Source organism: Neocloeon triangulifer, unplaced genomic scaffold, assembly GCF_031216515.1.
Source record: "Neocloeon triangulifer isolate White Clay Creek 2 clone unplaced genomic scaffold, ASM3121651v1 ptg000003l, whole genome shotgun sequence".
Lineage (NCBI taxonomy): Eukaryota > Metazoa > Arthropoda > Insecta > Ephemeroptera > Baetidae > Neocloeon > Neocloeon triangulifer.
This window is the reverse complement of record NW_026775546.1, coordinates 849504-872974: the sequence shown is the minus strand read 5'-3', so window position 1 is coordinate 872974 and position 23471 is coordinate 849504. Positions and strand designations below refer to the sequence as shown.

The window sequence follows — 23471 nt, the reverse complement described above, 5'->3', positions numbered from 1 at the left end:
TATTTGAACAGGTAATGTGTGAGTCATGGATATGCTAAACACCAATTTGTATTTGTACGAATCTGTATTTTTTTCTTCTTCAAAATTAAAACAGGTTGTTGTTAATCTCGACGGGTTTTTAATAAAATCCAAGGATGGATAGATGACAGTTCTATCGGCTAGGAGTGTGTAACATATTATTGAGGTGAGGTCAAGAGCCTCCTCACTGGTTCTCAGGGTCGCGGGGTGGCGTCTCTCTCGGCGGCTGGCCCATGGTGCGTCGAAAATTGTCAATCAGTTCCGGGTTTGTTGACTGCAGTTGCTGCGCTAAACTCTGACCCCTGAAGTGAACAGTCAGAAGTTGAAAGTTCGAGCAAATTTAAATAGTTAATAAACTTACGCTTGCATTAATGCATCCACGCTTCCGCCAGACATTATGTCATTCATTCTAAATGGGAAAAGAAAAACTTTTTTAATTACATCAAACTGCAAAGATTAAAAGCTAATATAAAAACCTAGAGAAAATTTTTTTATAATAACTTTATAAGACCTGAATAAGAAAAAATATAACTTCCTAGTAATGTGAATTTAAACTATCATTAATTTGCACTAAAATAACCCATTTGAGCTTACACTTGGCTCATATTGGGGTCATTCATGAGCTGTGTTGCCATGTTGACAAGAGCGGGGTTGTTGAGAAGCTGTCCGAACTGGAAGCCACCCTGCTGGAAGGCCGCGCCCAAGTTTGGAACGGCCTGTTGGCTTTGCTGTTCGACCAATTCCTGGGAGATGCGTAAATTGTTTGCGTAAGTCTCATTTCCGGGCTCCAACTCCAAAGCCTTTTTGTAGCTCTCGATTGCATCCTGGTGCATTTTCAGCTGCGCATAGGCCACTCTAGAAAATGAACAATCAAATTTACAATGAGATTGGAGAAAATACTGATGATAATGCAAATCATGGGGAGTTGCGTCAAATTTCTGCAAACGGAGCAATATTCTTTATTCAAGTGTTTAAAATAATTTAATGATTATTAATTATTATGGAAAATTTAAAACTAAATCAAAAATTAACACAAAATAATTTATCTAAAACCGCAATGTTAAACTGTAGTTCCTTGAACATCCAATCTGTTTAAAAAGTATGAATATCTTTAGAATTAATTTTAATTATTTATTGTTTTCAGTAATTTTTATAGATCTGTCAAATTTCAAACAAAGACAAACCCTAGATTCAACAGAAATAAAATTGAAAAAACCTTAAATTTTCTTACACAGACCTAAAATCGAATAAATTCAACACTCAACGAACCCCATCAAAATTGAACCAACCCATCCTTAATATTTTTCATGTGGAAATAGGAAATGCCAGGCTATGAAATTAATGGCAAACCAAAGTACTTCTGAATGATGCATAAACAAGGCTTATTATTTAAAACTTTTAAGATGTTAATTATTGCCCATAAATTACCCCATTCTTCCAAAGGCTTTGCTGTACGAAGGGTCTATTTGAATAGCAGTCTTGCAGTCCATGACCGCGGCGTGGAAGTTTCCCAGTTTGTTGTAGGCGGCCGCCCTGTTGCAATAGTAGACTGCATTTTTTCCATCATACATAATCGCCCTAAATTTTGATTTTTTTTTTAATGAACAGAGAATTATTTTTCTAAATAAACCTGGTGTATTGCTCAATGGCGGCCAGGTGGTTGTCCTCCTTGACGAGGTTGTTTCCCTGCAGCTTGCACTTTTCAGCCTCTTCTTTGGCGTCCACCGGCGCCTCCGCAGCACCAGCAAAGGGATTCTGTAATTCAGATTGAGTTTTAAGGAGAAGCAAAGTTTGGAGTTTGGACGAACTGTTTGTTTTTGCACGAGCGAGAGAAGAGAAAGGTCATTAGCAGGGCTGACGTTGTAGGCACTCTCGAGACACTGCATGGCCACCTCCAAACTCTCGGTTAGTTCCTCGGAAGGGCGGTTCGCCTTCACTTCGTCGGCCAGGAAGCCTAGGAAGCTGCTGACAAGGCGCTTGCGGTCGTCCATGTCCCTCAAACCTATGCACACCAAAGCAAAACATCAGCACATGACTCCCGGTTTGTTTCTGTTGCCGGTTTTCAGCAAACAATGTGTTTTCAAATATATTTCTGAACGAGATTTAATTTAGGGCTTCAATTTAACCTTTCAACTCACCTAAATTTGGGACCTTCGATAAGCGGAGTTTCTAGAAAATTTGCAGTTTTAAAGAAATTTTTGAGTTGACTTCCAAAGATGAGTCATAAAATTGCGACCAGCTGTATTGTGTATGGAAGAGCTTCTCGAAAACAAGAACAGAGGTCTCAGGAAACAGCGCGTAGCAGATTTCTAGCTCGCTCCGCCATCTATCAGGCATAGAGTAAACCAGAGTAAACGAGAATCTAGTGGCCCTTCGGATTAATATAAACTGACCTCTAAAAATTAAGTAAGACACCACTCGCCGACCTCTGCGACCCTTTCGAGTAATATAAACTGACCTATAGATTTTAAAAATTATGTTATACGGCCCGCCGAGTAATATATAAACTGGACCTGGATTTTAAAAATTAAGTTAGACCGCTCGCCGACCTCAGCGACCCCTTCGAGTAATAAAACTGACCTATAGATTTTAAAAATTATGTTTTACGGCCCGCCGACCTCAGTGACCCATTCGCGTAATATAAACGTCAGTTAACTGACCTGGATTTTAAAAATTAAGTTAGACCACTCGCCGACCTCAGCGACCCCTTCGAGTAATATAAACTGACCTGGATTTTAAAAATTTTAAGTTAGACCGCTCGCCGACCTCAGCGACCCCTTCGAGTAATATAAACTGATCAGAGATCAACAGCAGAGTCGATGAGCATGATTTATAGGTTGTCATAGACAAAGGTCCTCGTAATATAAAACTGGAAAATTTACCGAAAATGCTTTGTTATTTTGTTCCCTTCTCAAATAATTTAGAAAATCGGAAGGATAATTAGCACAAAGCAATGAGTAATTCTTAATTCATGACAAACTAAGACAAAATTTTGGTAACGGAGTTTGCGTTTGCATTGCAGGTGGAAGGTGAGGTGAGAGGTGAGTCACTTGTCGTGTCGCAGGTTGCAGAGCGTAGCCTTGCTTTATCTCTGGAGCGTAGCGCATTTTATATTGCTTTCTCTGCCATCTATTTATCAGGAATAAAAATAAGCGATAATTTCATCCTTGATTTCATCACATGCATGAACCAAGGATCGCGAGCCATGAACAGAGAGATTTATTGGCCAATTAGATTTATCAAGCTAAAATTAAACAGAAGAGCGCGCAAAAAGAAAGAATATGTGTACTCCAGTGAGAGACAATTTTAAAGTTTGAAATCAAAATCATAAAAATACAGGGACAAAAGACTACTTGTTATGTTAATTTTTTTTTAAAGTTTTTTATTTGTATTTTTATAGGATATTATTATATGACTAGAACTTAAATATTATTGAATTTTTTAAATGGAATTTATTAGATTATATAGAGAACAGATTTTTTTCTTATTATATAATCATCACATATTAACACCATTTTGAGGAAATTTGAGGTGTAAATCAACAATATTCTTTACAGAACAATAAAAGTATTATATCTAGTATACATAATATTCCTTATTTTTGACAGAATTCTATTCTCTTTCAAATGTTATAGTTTTACTGGCAATAAGTCAAATATTCTAACAATTAATTACATAAGTGAATTTGACGAAATTATTTTCGGCACCCTCACTCTCATCTTTCAACTCATATACAGGTTTTTAAATTAACATTATGGTCATTCTCGTAAAAACACTTAGCAATCACTTGCACACTTCACGCCATAATTAAAAACTCAATTACAAAAAGTCTTTACTTGCGAGAATAATAAATTAACGTGTTTTTAGAACTTGCATGACAAATGATCTCTTCATTAAATTAATATTACAAGAGGGTGACAATTTAACATATATGGGTTTCACATTATAAAGAACTTGCATGGCTCTATACTATCACAAAAATAATTATGTCCTTGTGTTTTTGAAGAAATAACATATGTAACTTTCAACAAACTAAAAGAAGGGAGAGACATTATTCCTTGTCTACGTACACAAGGAAAATAGCTGCAATTTCAGTGGCTGTGTGACGTTTGCGGCAGGCAACGACCTGACACAAGCCCTCTCGGGCATCACCCGCATGCCAAACGTCCCTGTCCAAGATGTCTTCCCTGCAACCCTCGCAAATTCCCACATGAAAACACTTGCTGAAGAAGTGAGTGACGGGGCGAAGCCCACAAGTCATGCAACGCAGGGGTTTCTCCTGCGGTGTTTGTTGCTGTTGGGCAGGTTCAGGCTGTTGAGCGTCCACCAAAGGCTGCTGCTGTGCGTTGGCTGGAGGCTGCTGCGGTAGAGGCTGCTGCGGTTGAGCCTGCTGCGGTTGGGCCTGCTGCGGTTGGGCCTGCTGCGGTTGAGCCTGCTGTGCGATGGCAGGTGGCTGCTGTGCGTTTACTTCGCCAAGCAAGTCTAAGATCATCTGTGCCAGTCTGGGCTTTCCTGCAAGCTGCAATGCAAAAAATAGTTCAATATTTAATATATAACTTTTATCAGATTTTTATCTAAATAGAAATTAGGGAAAAATATAAAAACTTACCCCAGCACTGGCGAACAGGGTCAACCAAATTGACGCGCAGCACAAGCTGCATCTCCAACTTGTCCAATTGAGAGATGGACTGCAAGGTTGGGTTGGCCGCCTGGAGGATCAAGATGGTGGCGGGCTGAAGACCAGTGGTCACGAGATCCTGCGGATCAAAAAATAAAAAATAAATGTTACAATTTTTTTTTTAATATTCGCTTTTTAATTACCGGCAGTCCCTGTTGTTGGGCCATTCTAAAAAAAAAAAACAGATTCCTTTTTAAGTTTGTAGGTGAGGATCTTGAAATTTTTCTGCGGCGACCTTCTGGTTTCCAAACGATAGAAGAGTTCTAAAAAAAAAAAAATATGTAGAGTGAATTATCGAACAATTAATTTGTTACCATCGCTCTACAGTATTTTTAATGAATTTGCAGTGAATTTAAAAAAAAGGCTATTTTATAATTTATTTTCATCAATACCAGTCCTCCAAAAAGGATAGCATTGCTTTAAAAATTGCTATCCCAGGAGAACTATTGAAGATTGAACGTAAAATCCTATAGTTTAACATATTTATGTACATAGTTATTGGTTCAAATATAATATCAGAGAATAAGGCACTCGCAATTGACGAATCCCAGAAACGATCCGCAAGAAAAGATTCTAGTGCAAGGATTCTTGAGGAACGTTTCTGCCTTTAAAATTCGTTCATCTTTCAAAAATCCTTTTCTGCCCCCGAAAATTCTTTTCTATGAGAATCGTTTCACAAGAATTTTTACTTTTAGAATCGTTTCTGAGCGTCAAGATGCGTTGCAAGAACCGTTTCTCTGATTATTCGGACTCCCATCCTGTGTGTACGTAATTATACATGTAAAAGACTGAATAAATAAATTTAAAATTTCAATAATTCAAATAAGAGAACGATTTTTCACATTATACGTACATTTCGGCGAGAAAACTGCAGTTTAAAATGGAGAATTTGAGATTTCAACGACTTTTTGCTTGGACGAAAAAAACGGGCAAAGCGGCAAAAGACAGAAAATTGTTGAATGCAGGTTTAGAGTTTGGAGGCAGACAGAACATAACAGAGAACGCAGAGAACCAACAAGAAGAAACAGGACAAAACACGCTGCTTTCCGCGGCGAGTGGTTGACAGAACGGGAAGGAACCGCGCGAGAAACAATTTTTGCTCGCACTGCTGCCATCTATCAGGCATAAAATATACGAGAATTTAATCACGTGATTGTCGTGATCATAACCAACCAATAAGAATTGCATATTGCATTGTTGCATGTGTTTGTTTACTTTACTTCCTTCATATATTCTTGCTTCTACTTTTATTTTTTACCATACATTCCTTCATCAGAGGTAAACAATATAACGAATAAAATTCATCGACTTCGACTAATTATTTTGTACATTGCACACACATAATTCGCTTTCGCCAGGTTTGGTTCTTCATCTTTTCACTTACACAAATTCCGTTTTGAATTTCGGCCACTTTTGGATCCTTTTATTTTCGTCACTTTGAAGTTTATTTCCTTTTTAGATATCTACTGAGATTCCCAGAAATTGAGACAAAACTAGCGAAGACTGAACTGACACATCACGAGATGGAGATGATGAAGATGGAAGACTCGGCTGGTGATGAGAAAGTGGAGCCAGCCGAGGAGAAGCAGTCGATTCCATTCACATGTGGACAGATTGTTTTTGCCAGGCTGAAGGGATTCCCTCCGTGGCCCTCGAGAGTAATAAAACTTAGAAATTGTTGCTAACGTTTTTGACCATTTCATATTTTTAAGGTGGAGGAAATAATTGAAGGCAAGGATGGACAATCTTCCAGCAGGCAGTACTCGGTGCTCTTCTTCAAAACACATAATACGTTAGTATAATTTGTTTGTGTGAAGTTTGAAATGACAATGCTTTATTTGTATTCAAAAAATATTGCAGGGCCAAACTAAAAGAAAGCGACTTGAAAGATTATGCATCTGAAAGAGAAACCATTATTTGCAAAGACTACAAATCCAAGAAACTGATGTCTGCGATTGAAGAGGCTGATAAGAATATGAATATTCCTTTCGTGAAGACGGAGGTTGCTAAAAGTGAGGATGAACAAAGTGAGGATGAACAAAGTGAAGATGAAAAAAGCGACGGTGAAAAAAGTGAAGATGAACAAAATGAAGATGAACAAAGTGAAGATGAACAAAATGAAGATGAAGAAAGTGAGGAAGAAGAGGAAGTACATGGTAAGATTTATAAAAATTGAAGTGTGCTGTAACTTGACAAAATATTATATTTCAACTAGAAAACACAGCGGGTGAGCTGTGGGTTCCTTTTGGTTCCCTTTTTGGAGATAACCTTGAAAGCTACAAAGATTTAGCAAAGACAGTTTTGACGTCTGAAGGGCACCGCCATCTGCAGCATATGAAGAAGAAGCATGAACAACCAGTATTCCATTCTGAGTACAATCCTTATCCGTAATGTTATCATTGTAAAAAAATCAAATTTTTCTAATCAATTTTCCCAACCACAGACAGAGAAGAGAGAAATGCCGGCTCGATTTGTTCCAAGGAGTCCGTCCCGAGGTCTCAAAATTACTCGAAAACGTCATGTTTTACGTTGACCTTGTGCGCAACTCGTGCGTCAAAGAAGAACTCCAGCAAGAGCTTCGTAAAATCTGTTCTACCATTTCTGAGACTGTCATCGAAGCTGATATCAAGGACTGGACTGACAAAGACACTATGCAATTGCTGGAGATGACTGTGAAGTGCGAAAGGAAAAAGAGATATGATTTTCTTGAAAGTGTTGGAAAAGACCTTGAAGGGGGGTTAGGGGAAGAATTTGACCTTTCCAACTACGAGTAAAATTTTTCAAAAATGATTTGCTATGAGAAATATTTCCTAAAATGCTTATTTTTGTTGAATAAGCAAATGTGAAAATTAAGATAATTCATTTATTTGGATGAGTTTATGTATGGGGCATAGTTGCCCTAAATTCGAAACCAATAAAAATTTTCTTGAACCTAATTCAGAAATGTATGATCTTGTTCAATCCAATTCTTTATATTGTAATGATTTATGTGTTTAGTTAACCGCGTTTGCTACTTTCTTTTGTTAAGCATGTTCCCTGCTCTTAGCTCGTATTTCAATTACGAAACAAACATTGACTAAAAAATAATATTATTGAAATTTATTATTTAATAAATTTCATATATCTTTGCTAAAATGCTAGCTTTATAGTTCTTGTTGGTACAGTTAGGATGCAGCGATTTTTTTATATCTATAATAATGGAAATGAAAAACACTGAAGTGTCCATACTGTCCATTGTTGTACCCCAACCCTGAAGGTACAAATTTAAAAAAAAATCAAATCTTGTACATTAATTACAACACCGCCAGGTGGCAGTAGTTATAGCCAAGGAGGCAAGCAGGGCTAGGGAAACGTGGGCGTGGTTGGGGGTTGGATGGGAAAACATAAAACACTCCAGAATAATTGAATTTTTCAATTGTTGATAGCAACATTATCCTTTTAAATCTGAATCAAACGAACCGAAGAAATACATTTGATCGAAATTCTTAAAATTTGCTGCTGTCGTCAACCTCAACCAAAATTCTAGTCATGGTAAAGTGAGAGAGGCATCTCTCTTTTTATTTATTTTGTACTCCCTTTTTTCTCTCGATACATATTAATTTTTACATTCATAATTATACAGAATTCGCAGAAGATCATTTTCCTGGCAGCTCGTCAAAACGCTTCCTTCCGGAGAGTGGCACTGGGTCCTCCGCTGTCCAGCAGTTGTTTTTGCACGCAAAAAGCACCACCGGCAGAAAAAGTGGCACCAACCTTGGTCGATCGATCAAAGTCAACGGTTGCACCTTCGAGCACGAATCTGACCTTCCTTTCGGTGCTGAAAGGACTCAAAGACTCGCCGAGTCCTGCTCTACTCTACGGAGTGTCCGGCCTGATCCCTTTTGTGGCCGTTCCTGCCTACACCCTTGCATCGGGCTGCTACTGCCCCATGCTGGGCACCATTCAACTCTGGTCTTAAATAATTTTATTTAATAATATTTTATATAATCAGACGTTTAAATTCATTTTTTCCCAAAAATTCATCATAAAACTTTGTTCACGAAAAAATTTCATAATTATTGACTAATTAAAAAGTTCATTTAAGATTATTGATTAATTATTATTTGTGAGTCAAAACCAAACTGTTAAATTTAATTTAGGAAATTTTGAAGAAATTTTAAAAAAATGTAATCAGATTTTTTTAATTTTTTTCTTTTGAAATTAGATAATTTCCTAATATTACTACAACTAAAAAAATTTTGCTTCTATATCTAGGTATGGAGCGTCCATTTTGTCCTTCCTCGGAGGTGTCCGTTGGGGACATGCCCTGCGTCCAGGTGGCGAGTTGACCATGCAGAATCTGGGCGTGAGCGTGACTCCGTCCCTGGCAGCCGTCGCTGCTTTGGCGGCCCCGTACCCAGCAGGCGTGCTAGCCACGGCAACCGCCCTTTCGGCCGTGGCCTACGTCGACCTGGCCAAGGACTGCCCGTACCCGCACTGGTTCAAGTCAATGCGTGTCCTGCTCTCCTCAGTGGCCGTCACATCCCTGCTCGCCACCTTCGTCCTCAGCTACACCCACAAGAAGCAGAAAGAACAGTCAAAACCCACTGGCCAGTGATATAATTATGCCAAGATCTTCGAATACTTATTTATTGTGCAAATAAATCTCAGCGCTTACAACTAGAAACTATAAATCAAAAAGTTGTTTTAGTATTTTACGTATATTAATACTTTTTCATTTGTCAAACGAAGAGATTATCAGTTATAAATTCTTATATTATTTCAGCTGATTTTAATATTTCATTGAACAGGTCATTTTCACTTAGAAAAGTTAGATGTATACGAAGTTTAGAGTATTTGCTTGAAATCAGTCAAAATTAATTTTAATTTAAAATTTTTATCTTGATCCATAATTTGAAATATTTAATTTTAGAATGATATGTAATAAAATATTGAGACTATATTAAATTATAATTTGATGAGAGTAATTTTTGTGAAGAGTTTTTTATGATCTCATTCAATATTATGAAAATAGGGTCAGAATTTTCAAAATTCTGACCCTATTTTGGGATATTTTACAAGAAATGAAAGAGTAAAATTATTGGCACAGTCATATTATTTATTGCTTATTGTTGTATTTATTTTATCGATTTATATCAAGCATAGCATGAATTAAAAATTATAAAATGGTGCATATTTTTCTTAAATCATTTATTTTTCTCCATTAATTTTGTACATAGTTTAAAACGTATCACAACCATACAATTAATGCTGGGATTAAAAACAAGAATTTTTCATTTAATTTGTTGTTATTCAAACATAACATAATCTATTAAACTATTTATGTAAAGTAGCGTTGTTGGCTTCCTGTTGTATATTTTTTTTCAAGGTTTACAATTATTTCCGACTTGCTGCAGTCTTAATTGAAAAGCCGAATTCTAGTGAATATTAAAATATACTTCAAGTTGATTGGAAAATTATATCAGAGTCAAAACATGTTAATCATATATATGAGCTATGAGCATAATATATCCAAAAATTATTGAAAGCAAACTAAAAAATAAAAATCTATAAAAGTTATTTGAAATTTTTTTTACATTTTTAAAAGGACTGGAATACGCGAGAATTTTTTATACAGGGAAGGGGTGAGAAAAAAATTTGGCTGGTGATGCGTGAGGAATAAAAATTATTCACGCTCGAGATACATTTAATTTTTAGGGAAGACGCTTCATTTGCGATCTCATTTCTTGCTCGTTCGCACCGACAGAGGGGGATTATAAAGGAGTTCAAGCGAGAGCGAGAAATGAGCAGTAAGAATTTGAAGTGACAGAGAAAACCAAAAATTGGCCACTGTCTATTTTATGAGCAGAAATTATTCCGTTGAGCCTTAATGCTAATAGTGATTAAAACCCAACGTATATTTAACCTGAAAAAGTCATGAATTATTACAAGAATAACATGCTCAACTTTTTCTGCAGGAAAATATTCTTTTCCATCAAGATTTGGTGAAATACAAATTACACTTTTTAATGAGAATTTCTTTCGCTCGTCATCTCGATAAGTCGTGGGGTTGGCGATGCACCCTCGTTCGCCTCCACCCTCGCGTCCAGACCCACCCCCAGCACGTCACCCTCTCGAAGCAAAACTTTTTATCCAATCGGCCGCTGAATAAAAAATGGATTCGCGCACAAGAGCAGATTCGACAGAGAGAGCGAGGGACTGCTAAATGGAATAAGTAATGCCACCCTCTTTCGGGGGAGGCTTCAGGGGGTGGAAATAAATTTGCGTTCCTCGCCTTTGCACTCACCCGGCTTGGAATAAATTCATGTTGCTGTTCATTTTCGGCACAGGGTAGAGAAAGAGAAATAATTCTAAAAAAAATAATGCATGCAGTTTTTTTTTGTAGCATCAAAAGTATATAAAAGTTGAATAAATTATTAAAAAAATTTAACAGCTAAAAACTCTAAATAAAATGTTTTTCAAAAAATTTCAGAGCTCCTCATTGCCAAATCGTCAAATAAATTAAAATAAATTAAGTCTTTGCAATAATGGTGGTTAAAATTTCAAACTGTTTTTCAATAATTGCCAAAAATTGATTTCTATTATTGAGCACAAGCTTCATTTGGTTTGACTTTTCCAACAAATAGTTATTATTGTTAATTTTTTAGTGTGCGTGAGTGTTTTTTGGAATTTTTAGTGTAGAGTTGTTGTCGTGTTTGCGATAGTTTAGTGTGTTCCAGTTTCCGTTTTAAATTTTCAAAAGAAATTTTAACGTGGATTCAGAAACTGAGCGAGAAAACCAATGCTCGGAAAACGAATTAAAATGTCCAAATTTCAACTTTTAGTTGGAAATTTTAATTATTTTCATAATTTATTTAAAATTCTAAAATTCTTTTATTAATTATTTTGGAAACATAAATTTTAATCTGTTTTGAAAATAATTAAAATTTCCAATTAAAAGTTGAAATTCAGAAATTTTAATTCGTTTTCCGAACAATGGTTTCCTCGCTCAGTTTCTGAATCCACGTTAAAAATTTCTTTTGAAAAAGAGTTATTAATAAATAAATAAATTATTTACAGTTAGACATTTTGTTTGTATGATTTTTTTGTTTTTACAGAGAATAATATTTTAATCAATATTTATTTTTTCCGTAAATTCCAATGATTTTGATTTTTGTTTATACGGCAATTTTATTTCTTTCTCTGCAGCCATTATTATTGTCAACAAATAGAACGTGGCGTCTTTTCCACCCCTGCCTGCCTTTCAAGTTTTCCATTTTAATTATCTCCCTCTTCATCAGCGCTTTTCTCTTTTTTTCTTTCAACCACCCCTCCCCAAATTTACTTTTCCTTTATTCTTTTTTGGCCATAACAGAAACGTAAGACGTTCACTCTCTAATAAGAGGGAGAAAGCGTCCCCGCACGCTTTTCTTTTTTCTAACTTAATGAGCGCACTATACTCCTCCTTGATTTCGACAGCAATTTCACCCTCTGCACTTTATTTTAATTTTCGGGGTTTTCCTCGTTTCAAAGAAAAAGCTAGAACACAATCTGCCCCGTTCATTTCCTGCTGCGCGCCACGCTTAAAATGACATTTCAATCTTGAAGTGCGTCACTCTCTGTCTTAATCGAAAGGTTTTGCGATATGATAGATAGGCAACCGGCTACACACTTATGTGGCGCAGGCTGCAAATCTTCATTTTGACAGGCGCAAAACTCAAATCTTGTCTTTCTCTGTCGTTGTCATTTTTTATAAAAAAAAAAGTTATAATTTCAATCAAAAATTGAGTCTATATTATAATATTTTACGTAAATTAGTTATCCTTTGAATGTTTAAATGTCTAGAGATACCTTTATTTTTAATTTTGATGGTGTTTTCAAATTTAAAAATAATCGCATGAAAAATTTATAAGAAAAACTTCATGTTTTTAATGCCTCTAGGAAGTCATCAATCAAATAATGAATTTCCTGTATCCTTTAGTACGACATTTCAGCTCAAGAAATTAGAATATTCTTTGCAAATTTCATATTGATTTTTTTAATAAAAAACATTAGTTTGGCAGTTATTTAAGATGATTAAGCTTTAAATTTAGATCCCTCAAATTAAAAGAACAAAAACTCTATGAATTTAATAAATTTAATAATAAAAATGTAAATTTTATTTAAAATTTATTCATTATAAAGCAATTAAAAATCCAACAAAAAACCAGGAAAGAAGGTGATGTTTACTCAAATTAAGATTTGGTACAATTTGAAATTTTTATATGCTTTTTATTTCACAATTTTATGTTCATTATATTTCTATTTTTATATTATGTATTTATCGTTGTCAGTCGTGATAAAGTAACGCGTAAAAAAACTGCTTTGCCTTCCCTTAAAAGTTGAGGTCCGTATGCAACTATAAAAAAAATTATAAAATTTTATGGCACGCATACCGAATATGCAAGTGAAATATTTAGCGGAGGGGTTCAGCGAAAAATAACTTTTGCTCCCCGGCGAGTACACAAATTTTATTCGCGACTCCTTATCTTCCTCTCGTCTGCTGCGGCGTAATTTAATATAAAAATTCCTCCTCTTCATTATTAACAGCCGGGCTGCAACTTTTCGCCGGAATTAAAACAAACATGGCATCGCGGCACGCGATTTTAAGAACAAGATAAACCAAAAAGAGGAGAGGAGGAGGAACTCTTTTCGCTGTCGGCGATAATTTCAAAACTTTTAAATAGCCTGGCATCTGATCTCTTAATATTAAACTTCTTCTTGGCGTTAAAATAAAGCAAACTTACCAATAAGGGGCGAAATTTTGTCTGCATCTTTTCAAATCTCCAAATTATGTTTTGATATAAAAAATATTTTATATAGACAACTTTCAATTTTTCGTTTATTAATCTCCTTGCCTTCCTCAAAAGAAAAAGATCAAAGAAACTAAAAAAATTAAACATCAAAGTGAAAATCCTAATGAAATTTTAAAAGCAGTCTATATAAAGGACGACTAGGCGCTTTCTCCTTTCAAAATCAGCTCCCTTGCCTTTGAGGAGTTTTATCAAATATCAGAATATGTTTGATATTCAGGGCGCTCATTTTAGTATGGAAATTAACTTTAATTACCTTAAAAAAGCAGCCATTTTTCATGAAATTTGATTGAACAGATAAAATAGCCAGGCATAATAAAATTTTTTTAATGTTTCATGGCCAGAATTTTTCCAATAACTCTCATTTTGGCATGAACTTTCTTCTAGGATTCAGAGAGGTTTAGCAAAATGATTTCTAGAGGCAGCAACTTTTCTTGTTTTGAACACATTTTTCCCTTCCAAATTTTATTCTTTCTCATGAAAATAGCATTTATGTGTAATTTTTTGACTGTTTGGAAAAGTATTTTTATTTGAAGAAGTTGACACGCGAGGAGATGATCATGGAAATCGGGCTTTTTCCTCGTTGCAGAAATTGTTAAAAAAAAGGCTCTACCAGTTTCGGTCACCGTCTGTGACCCAATTTCATGAGCAAGAAAAACAAATAAATAAACAAAATAAAAACAGCAAAATTGAAAACAAATTTTTTTTTTAATAAAAATCAATTTCTGCAACGAGGAAAAAGCCCGATTCATTCATTTCCATAAATAAGTAATTAACAATTATTATTGATTACAACCTTGATTTTGGTATGAACTTGAAAATTTGTCCTGTATAGTTTCAGTCCTTTTGTGATAATGAGCAAATATTTGGAAACCAAATATATATGATTCTCTCAATTAAGGTTAAAATAATTAAATTTTTTTTTAAGATGGTTTAAAAACAACAACTGAAACTATCAATTTTATATGGTTGAAACGTTTGAATTTTCTGCTCCATCCTAAGAGGTCTAAAAAATTCACCACTGAAGGTTTGTTTCACTTAACAATAACTTTTATACTGACCATAAAAGCATTTCTGACTATTGAAAAATATAATTAATAATAATAAAAAAATTATTTGAAATCCCTTAAAACTGGATAAATATGAACAAAATATTTTGTTTTCTGACAAAAACAATTGTCTGCGTTTCATAAAGAACAGATTTTTTTAATTTTACTTGAAAGGGAAATTAATTTTCATCTACATGAGAAGACAAATGAGAGGTAAATTTTTTTCTTTGGGCGCAAATTGCTCTCTTGGCGACAATAAATTATGAGAAAATTACACGTTCCCCCGGCAGACTGTTAACAATCAGGCCGATCCAAATTGGATTGTCTCCGTAAATTTGCATCTTAATTGCAGCACCCGCGAAGGCTGATTAATTTTTATTATTTTGCTTGTCGCTCGGTCCATCACGTAAAATGGAAGCTGCAGATTTTTTTTCCAAAGGATTGAGAGGAGGGTGGGGTCTGCGTTGATTAAGAAAATACGGAGAAAAAATGCAATGGGAGTTGGGGTGGAGTGCCGGGTTGCAAGGGTGGAAAGGAGTGGCCAAAAACGGGGGCGTGCGTGCAGTCGCGAGGGGTGCGCGCCGCGCTTTTTATTATTCCGTCGGCTCCTCGTCAAAGCTCCAACTAATCTCAATTGACAGCGGCACGGACCTGCTTTGGCCTTTTCTTATATAAATTCAAAGCATCCAAGGAAAAGACGGAAACCTTTTTGATCAATCCGACAAAGTTGCTCAACAAATTTTTCATCTATAGATATTCTATTTCAAAATTCAATAAAAACTTATCTCAACAATTACCATGTCAAAAAAGTTTGAAAAAATTCTTTAAGACCATAGATTAGTTTCTGTAAATTCTAAAATACAACAACACTGATTTTTAAAAAAAGTATTTTTTCTTAATAACTGCTAATTCATAATGTCCTTGGTAAGAGTATGTACTCGAAATTGAACCTTTTATCTAACGACCACACAAAAAGCAATATTTCTGTAATTAAAATATTCAAAATTCTAACTTAAATAAATATTTAAAAAAAAATGAATGTGAATAATATTTGTTGCAATGTGGACTAAAAAAAAAAAAAAAAACAGACACAGAACACCTCGTGACAAAGGAAGAAGCAAAATTAGGGACCTCAGAAACCGTTATCAATATGGAGAGCACTCGATCGTAGCGAAATGTTCGAAAAGGAGGATTCAATATTTTAGTCACAGTGTTAATGTAGCACCTTTGCAGTCAAAATTCACACGGACCAAAGACGCATTAAGAGTAATGGTCGTCAGAATCTTCAGTGGAACTGATAAGAAAGGCACTCGATCAATATAACTGCAAACTATATATTGACTTGGAACAAAAACTCGAAATTCAACTTTTTCCTACAACCACGCAAGAAGCTAATGTAGGGACTTTTGCAGTCAAAATTCACGCAGACCTAAGACGCATTAAGAGTAATGGTAGTCAGGAATCTTCAGTGGATCTGATGAGAAAGGCACTGGATCAATATAACTGCAAACTATATATTGACTCAGAACAAAAACTCGAAATTCAACTTTTCCCAAAAATAAGGAACATTAAGCTCAATCCAGAAAGATTTAAGTGTCATGATTGCGTATCCAATTTTTTAAAATTTAAATAAACCATTTTAACTTTTCGAACACAAAGAGAAGAAAAACTGATATTGGAGATGTGCCATGGGATTTTAAACACTGATAAATTATATGAAATAACAAATTCTGAGAATTTATGAATATTGAATGATAGTTGGAAAATTTTTACAGAATTCAAGATTCAAGGGTTAATAATAATAAAGTGAATAAACTTTTCTAACAAAATTCTGATCATTTAATGAAAAAAAAATTATAATTAGGAGGCGCAAAGCCGCAAACACTCGCGAAGTGTAAAAACGCGCAGAGAGTATTTTTTTTTTTATTCAATTGTGATAGTTTTAAACAACAGTATTTATAAAATTAATTGAGCTTTACCACATCACGTACTAATGCCTCAGCAGAGTTCTTTTATTTTGACAAGAATAAACAAATTTTTTTCCCAAAAAGTAATTTTAGGATGTACTGAAATTTTTTTTTTCATCAAACTTTAAAGTTTGAATTATTAAAAATATTTTTTAAGAAAAAAATAATAACTTAATATTTTATGTTTATACTGAAGTAAAAAAATTTAATTAGAAAGTTATTAATGTAATTTGTTTTTTCAGCTAATATATAATTATTTTTATACATAGTTTTCTTTGATAAAATAATTTACATTTCCGTACCATTGACATGAAGAAAATGATTTTTCTCCCATAAATAAAAGTATATATGTTTTAATGACAAAATTTTAAATGAAATACAATTTTTGAAATCTAAAGAATCTTCAATTAATGAAAAATTTCAATGATTAGATCCTAAAAAATGAAATTTGATAAAAAAAAAAATACACTTTGTCTAAGAATCGCACATTTTCTTGAGCTAATTATGCGGCAGGTGCGTGTCTGGAGCAGCGAAAAGAGTGATGGCGGCCGCGAATTTCCCGGGCACACCCCCGACCACCGAGGGTGCGGTCGCGCGACCACCCCCGCACACTTAAGCACTTGAATGTGTATAAATCTGAGTTGACTCCGCGTGCCGAGCGAAAGAGGTGCAGTCCGAGGACGCGCCGCAAATGAACTAACTAAAAGTGAATCAAAATTCTGTCGGAGAGCGAAACCGGAAAGAGAGCGAGAAGAACCCCTACTCCACGCTGCACCTTATGAAATCTAGCACGTAACCCTTTCCAGCTGACCCCTACTCTCTTAAACGCGAACGCATTTTTTGTTTCAGAGCGGCTCCTCGATTAAAATGCAAATGAGGCAGCGGCCGAATTTCGAAATAAACAATGGCGCGCTAGAGCAAAAAATGACATTTCTCATGAAACCAGTCGCTAGGCATAAATAATTCATTTGCATAAATTTAAGTGACATTACGTTTTTTTACTGTTTTCGCCACGGCTCGTTTGCATATTGTGTGTCATTATTGTTATTATTATGCTTTGCTGAGAGTGCAGCAGCGCTACCGGCGCATAAACTTTGTTGCTCCATTAGACGATGCAGCTCTCGCCGTCTTCAGAGCTCTCAAAAGGAACAGACGAGAGGGTGTCGAATTTCATAATCCCATGCTAAAAACGCGGGCCAGAGTTTAATGCGTGATGAGCGTCCAGATTTTTAAAATTTCGTTGCAGTAGAAAAATTCTTGAGACTTGCAGTTGCAGAATAATTCATTATTCTTTATTTATTGAGAATGGTTTTGCTCTCAAATTTATATTTTTACTAAATTTTATTTTTGAAACAAATATGTGATTTTATTAAAACAATAAAATATGTCTCAAATTGTTTTAGAGTCTATCGAGATTATTAAAAAAAAAAAAATGTTTCTCGGATAAAAATATTTTCGTTACAAAAATAAATAATTAATTGTATTATTAAACACAGCTGGTTTAGGCTGGTTTAAAGCAATAAAAACCTTTTCATAATTTCAATTATATTTTTTAAATGGAAGGAAGCTGGCGATTTTTTTAACAATTAATAGAAGGAAACCTGACAAATATAATAAAAAATAAACCGCACACAGGTTATATAGATTAGATAAAATTAGTTTTTTTTAACGCATAAATTTTACTACAATAACAATTGGCTAAAATTTAACAATTTTATACAACAATGAAAAATAGAGTCCCTTTATGAATTATTAAATCAAACAAAATATTACATTTTACGCTAAAAAAAACTTCTGGATCTATAATTTGGAGGCCAACAAAGAATAAAATAGTGAGAAAAATGTATTAAAAATTTCATCAATCAATAATCTGCAATAATCTTAAAGTTTAAAGTTGATTGATAGTGTTGTGATGAAATTTTTTCCAAAACAATATTTAATTTTGGTGTAAATTTTGAGTTTATTACTCCAGATTATATTGGGGTTTACGTGGTTTTAACTGAAATTGTGTGAGAAAAACTTGGCTTGAAAGGACAGAAAAAAACGTTAGAATAAAAAAAATGTAATTTTAATGAATTCCGAATTTGTTGTTATTCATTTCATGAAATAGCTCTTCAAAGAATTGGAATTTCAAAAAATATAACTTCCAAGAGAAATAAAAATAAAATTTTTAAGAAAAAATCAAAGACGGATTGATTTACCCATCCCTGCGTATAAACACATAAATTGTCTTGTGCCAAATCTGAGAAACAATAAATTCTCTTTTAGTGAAGGGCTGCGGATCTCGTCGTTTTTCACGCTCTCCGAATTTAATTGGAGCGACGGACGCGAATAAATTCACACGAGGCTCTCGCGAGCGAACAATAAAATGCGGGCTGCGAGTAATTATATGCAAAGAGCGCGGAGAGCAAAATCAAAAGAAATATATAAATCGTAATGAGCCTGAGAACTCGCTATGTAGAATAAACACCGGGTCTACTTTTTCATACACATCCTCTCGCCCGGTCCATTGTTTTTCCTTCCCGCGTATTCGTCTTGAGCGTAAAAAAGTGGTCGTGCAATGAAATGCAGCCGCGCGCACAAAAATATGCAGATTAGGGGCCGCGATAAGCAAGGGTGCTTTTAATTTTTTTCCAGCCGGCGAGCGACGCAAACGAGTAAAACAATGAACGCGATATAGAGTTGCAGCCGGAGGTATGAAATGTGTAATTGAAAAAAAAAATTCCATTTTAACCTTTTTCAACTGTCAAGTATGTTTCAGAAAGAGCTGCTCTCTCGCTTGTGAGAGAGAAAAATATCACCTTCTCCTCTTGTACTTTTTTCAATTGTTCTCGCAGAGAAGCATCTCGCTCTGCAACTAATTTATTTATGATAATTAAAACGGTGAAAAAATTCGGGAAAAGGTGGCAAAAAATTCTATTATTTCAAACGCGCGCTTTCTATGTGCCTGGGACTGGTTTTATTATTATACATATTTTTTTTTATCTGCACAACTTGGGGGAGCCGTGAAATCAATTAAGAAATAAATTTATTTTATTTCTCTCTGCTGCTCCCCTTGTGTATATTTTCATACCGGAGACCTGCCTGCGAATCTCGCGAATGCTCTGCGGATTAATTTCATTAGTTCTTCTTTTCCGAATGGCGGCAGCCGGGGGAGTTGTCGGCCTGGAGAGTTCTTGCAAAACAATCAACGAGCGGCGCTCAGGGAGAAATTTCTCTTAATTAAAGATATTTATAGAGACGGAGGAAAAGATTGAGGAAGAAATTTTTCTTCGGAGAGAATGCAGATTGGCTGATATGTATTTATTATTGAAAATTCCAAAATCTAGAAGATTTTTAAAACTCTTTAAAAAAAAAAAAATATATATATATATATATATATATTAAACCCCTTATTAAGATAATTTTTTTTATTCCACGAGCTCTTTTAAACGTTAAATTATATAATAATTTTTGTAATATCTTGGTTAAATTTTTGTTATGAAAACTGAATCTGAAATAGAAACTTAATGAAAGATTGGCCAAAGTGACTAAAGTTGTTTCCTTTTTTTAAAGTCGTTTATATTAAAAATATTCTTGAAATATGCACTAAAAATTATATTTCTTAAGTATTAACCTATTATGCTTCAATGTTGTCTCAATTTTTAGTAAGAAAAATGCAATCCTTCCAATTTTTTATTGAAAAAAAAGTGAGTAGAGCTTGAATTGGAATTTGGCTTTTCCTCGGTGGTTAGCCTTGTATTGTTTTTTTTTGCACAGATTAAAACAATATCCTTCTTTATCCACAAAAAAGGACTATCAATGAAAAAACAATACAAATTAAATCACGAACTGCACGAATTTTCTCAAGCCTGACATTCATCTACAAAATTAAGTCAATAAAAAGCATTTAGATTGGAAACTTCAGTAAAATTTAGAATAATTTTCTTCTACAAATTTGCTAAAGTTGTAATTATTCTTTCACAAACTCTGCAAAATCCCTCCACGTTAAAAAATTATTACTTCAGCCTAACAGTTTGTGAAAATGTTGATCTCCTAATTAAATCTCCTGTTTAACTTATTGTATAATTGGTTTTAGTTCCTTATATTAATGAAATCGGAATAATTTATTGAACCAATTAATATTTAATTAAATTAATTGCCTTTGCCAAACAAAGTTCAAAAATTTCAATGCATGTCTAATTGAACTGATGAAACGACAAAGTTTTGACTTGTGCCATCAAGTTATACATAAAATTTATTGAACGCGGACGAGGCTCGAGAGTGAAAGTAAACTCTGGCTGGTTCATCTCTCATTTGCTCAGTATAAATGTGTGTATCTGCGAGCCGGGCTGCTGATGAGCGAAATTATTTTTGCGCCGCTCACGCACCCTTTTCCCTTGCTCGTCCGAACCCTCTCTTTCTCTCTTGGCTGAAGCAATAAAAGTCTCCTTCTCGTGTTTAATTAATGCAGCGGCAGCAACCCCCGCCGTTGGAAATGAGCGAAAGAGTGCCGCTGACTGACGGAGTTGCTGGAAAAGGAGAGAAAAGGCGACGAGAAAATCAATAGAAAGCAGTGGCGGCGGAATAAAATTGCCATAAAATTGCTGATCGGTCATAAATTACGCGATAACCGCTGTGTTTACATGAAACCTCGTGGCTTTCTACGCACCGCGATAAAATTGTTTTATAAACAGTTGAAAATTTAAAGTCGTAGCTTTGCATTTTGCAGAAAATGTTGCAAACTTGCTCCATTAAAAAATTTAAATACGTAAAACTTGAAAATATTTAAATGAATTATTTAATTTTCAATTGAAAAAATTACATTCTTTTTATATTTTGAATTTCCTTTTGTTCTCATAGGAACTTAATTAAAGAAGTGATTTGTTTTAACATTGTTTTAACATTGATTTTTTATTTTCAGTTGTAAAATTTCTATATTGTTGAGATGCTAATTAAAGCAAAAATGTGTAAGATTCAACAATTAAAAAAATTAAATTTTTGCTTTTTTTTCATTTTCATACACTAACGAATAAATAAAAATTGTATTTATACAAAATTTGGTCAATCTGGAATGAAGAAAAATTGAGCTGAATTTCTGGAAAATCTTCAATGTTTGTTTTTCTTCACGAAATCAAATTGAACTGTATATTTGATTTTAATTTATACCTATTTGCCTATCTCGTTAAGGGCAATCTGAATTTTATTTATCGTAATTATTTGCAACTTAATTACTACAAAGAACAATTTCAATGAGGACAAAGCCTTTGCACTTAACTTATTTTCCATCTATTGATTTTCCCGAATAATATCACTCTTTATATCAACCATAAACAAAACTTGTGGATTCTTCTATGATTTTTTTTTTAAATTTCTTTCCATAAATTCATTTAAAATTAAGTTCTGAAGAAAAATTTCATCGGTGAATTTAACTTAAATTAGGTTTTTCCTCAATTCATTTATTTTGTTTTGATCAGGAAATATTGGTTTCCTCAAACAAGATAGGAATAAAAATCCAACTATTAAGGAGAAACGTTAAATTCAATTCATAGGGCTAAAACTTGGAGGTAAATTTTATTTTATTAGATTAATTAAACCGCAACAGGCGAAAGAATTTCGCAAAGGAAATATTTGCAATTAAAAATTATAAACTCATTTTCTTATCAAAAAGAAATTCAGAATTGTATAAGGAGGAAGAGAAAAATATTTATTTTATAAGCAACGAGATGATTTGAAAAGCTGATCGGGAATATGTTGGTGCTGGACAAAAGCTTTGAGATTCCGAATGTGAAAGGCCTAAACGAATTTTTGTATTTGAACAGCACCCTGAGCATCAGCTGCCGGCTGCGCACAAAGGCGCAGATTTTCGGCTCGGTCCGTTAGAGGCCAGAAAAAATTATTAATTTCGGCGGCCGTGAATGGACATGTATTGCGCGACAGCACAAAGGGTCATTATGCGTGCAGGGCCGGTGCATAAAAAGTGGCCCAAGAACAAAGAGAGCAGGCCAGACAACTTTTTCTTCTTGCCCCTTATCGCTGCACGCACAACCCTTCCGCATTGAGCTTTCGCCGAAAAAGAGAGCGAGCGAGCGGCTGCTGCGTGCTGGACCAACAAACTTGAAAAGGGACCGTCCACTTTTTGTCAGCGCAGTCTTATTGAAAAATATTTAGAGCCCTTAACTGACAGGATGGATTAAAATGTAGTTTGGCTTGTAGAAAACTCAATTTGCTTGAGAAATTCTAAATTTTTACATTTTCCTATTACATTTTCAAATAATTTTCACAATAATAAATAAAAAATAGGCTTAAAAACTCCAATAAAATGCAAAGAAAAATGATTTTTTTTTTAAATATTCAAAGATATATTTTTTTTAATATCGGAAAGCAAAAACAAGGAACTGATAAGTTTCATACATAAACAAGAAATTTGACACATTTATGATTTATTTGTAAATTTTCTGCGAATTTAAAATGAAATTTCATTAGTTTAAAACACCATAAAATAATTGAGATAGTGAAACAAAAATAAATATTAAATCAATTATTATGCAAAATAACAAATTCTTTAACATTCAAAAGAGATTTAATTTCTAAATTTTCCACAACTTTAAATTTAATTGTAATAAATATTTTTCCTGTTTTATTGTGCAATTGTTACAATCACGTTGTCCACCATCAAAACAATCAAACTAGCCTAGAAATTTTTTAAAATTCCTTCACGCACAAAATTATAAATATTAATTTTTGATGCAAAAAATTGTTCTCTTTTGATATTGATCTTAAAATAAAAAAATTCCTGGACATTATTGTCTTTTTTTTTAAATTAAACTTTCAATTTTAAATTCCGTTGCTTTAATTTAGCTCACATATTATTAAACATTTCCTTTTCTTTAGTCCGTATTTGTTGTGATTTTGAAGGGTATCGCAGAGATCTAAAAGCTTGATGATC

The 23471-nt window shown here is 34.1% G+C and overlaps 5 protein-coding genes across 6 annotated transcripts in view; 2 read left to right on the top strand and 3 right to left on the bottom strand.

Moving 5' to 3' along the window:
• LOC132192924 (UDP-N-acetylhexosamine pyrophosphorylase) overlaps nucleotides 1–23471 on the bottom strand; it is a 99173-nt gene that overhangs the window by 57995 nt on the left and 17707 nt on the right. The window lies entirely within an intron of this gene.
• Nucleotides 79–2309, bottom strand: LOC132192429 (small glutamine-rich tetratricopeptide repeat-containing protein alpha). The gene is made up of 7 exons (XM_059612392.1): nucleotides 2157–2309; nucleotides 1827–2020; nucleotides 1649–1773; nucleotides 1447–1596; nucleotides 613–873; nucleotides 380–427; nucleotides 79–320 (listed from the first exon to the last, which is right to left on the bottom strand). Exons 2-7 carry the CDS (start codon nucleotides 2007–2009, stop codon nucleotides 203–205), a joined length of 885 nt encoding a protein of 294 aa, XP_059468375.1. The 5' UTR covers nucleotides 2010–2020; nucleotides 2157–2309; the 3' UTR covers nucleotides 79–202.
• LOC132192835 (uncharacterized) lies at nucleotides 3545–5729 on the bottom strand. Its single transcript, XM_059613006.1, has 4 exons — nucleotides 5550–5729; nucleotides 4840–4959; nucleotides 4628–4775; nucleotides 3545–4530 (listed from the first exon to the last, which is right to left on the bottom strand). Exons 2-4 carry the CDS (start codon nucleotides 4861–4863, stop codon nucleotides 4070–4072), a joined length of 633 nt encoding a protein of 210 aa, XP_059468989.1. The 5' UTR covers nucleotides 4864–4959; nucleotides 5550–5729; the 3' UTR covers nucleotides 3545–4069.
• On the top strand, nucleotides 5842–7632 carry LOC132192513 (hepatoma-derived growth factor). 2 transcript variants are annotated; one of them, XM_059612501.1, is made up of 6 exons: nucleotides 5842–5974; nucleotides 6156–6354; nucleotides 6409–6488; nucleotides 6557–6852; nucleotides 6912–7083; nucleotides 7140–7632. In XM_059612501.1, the coding sequence occupies exons 1-6, from the start codon at nucleotides 5898–5900 to the stop codon at nucleotides 7468–7470; spliced, it is 1155 nt and encodes a 384-aa protein (XP_059468484.1). In that variant the 5' UTR covers nucleotides 5842–5897; the 3' UTR covers nucleotides 7471–7632. The 2 variants fall into 2 exon arrangements, with proteins under 2 accessions (XP_059468484.1, XP_059468485.1); XM_059612502.1 differs by having other exon boundaries at nucleotides 5893–6054.
• LOC132192476 (transmembrane protein 69-like) lies at nucleotides 8039–9465 on the top strand. The gene is made up of 3 exons (XM_059612459.1): nucleotides 8039–8227; nucleotides 8319–8647; nucleotides 8951–9465. Exons 1-3 carry the CDS (start codon nucleotides 8225–8227, stop codon nucleotides 9291–9293), a joined length of 675 nt encoding a protein of 224 aa, XP_059468442.1. The 5' UTR covers nucleotides 8039–8224; the 3' UTR covers nucleotides 9294–9465.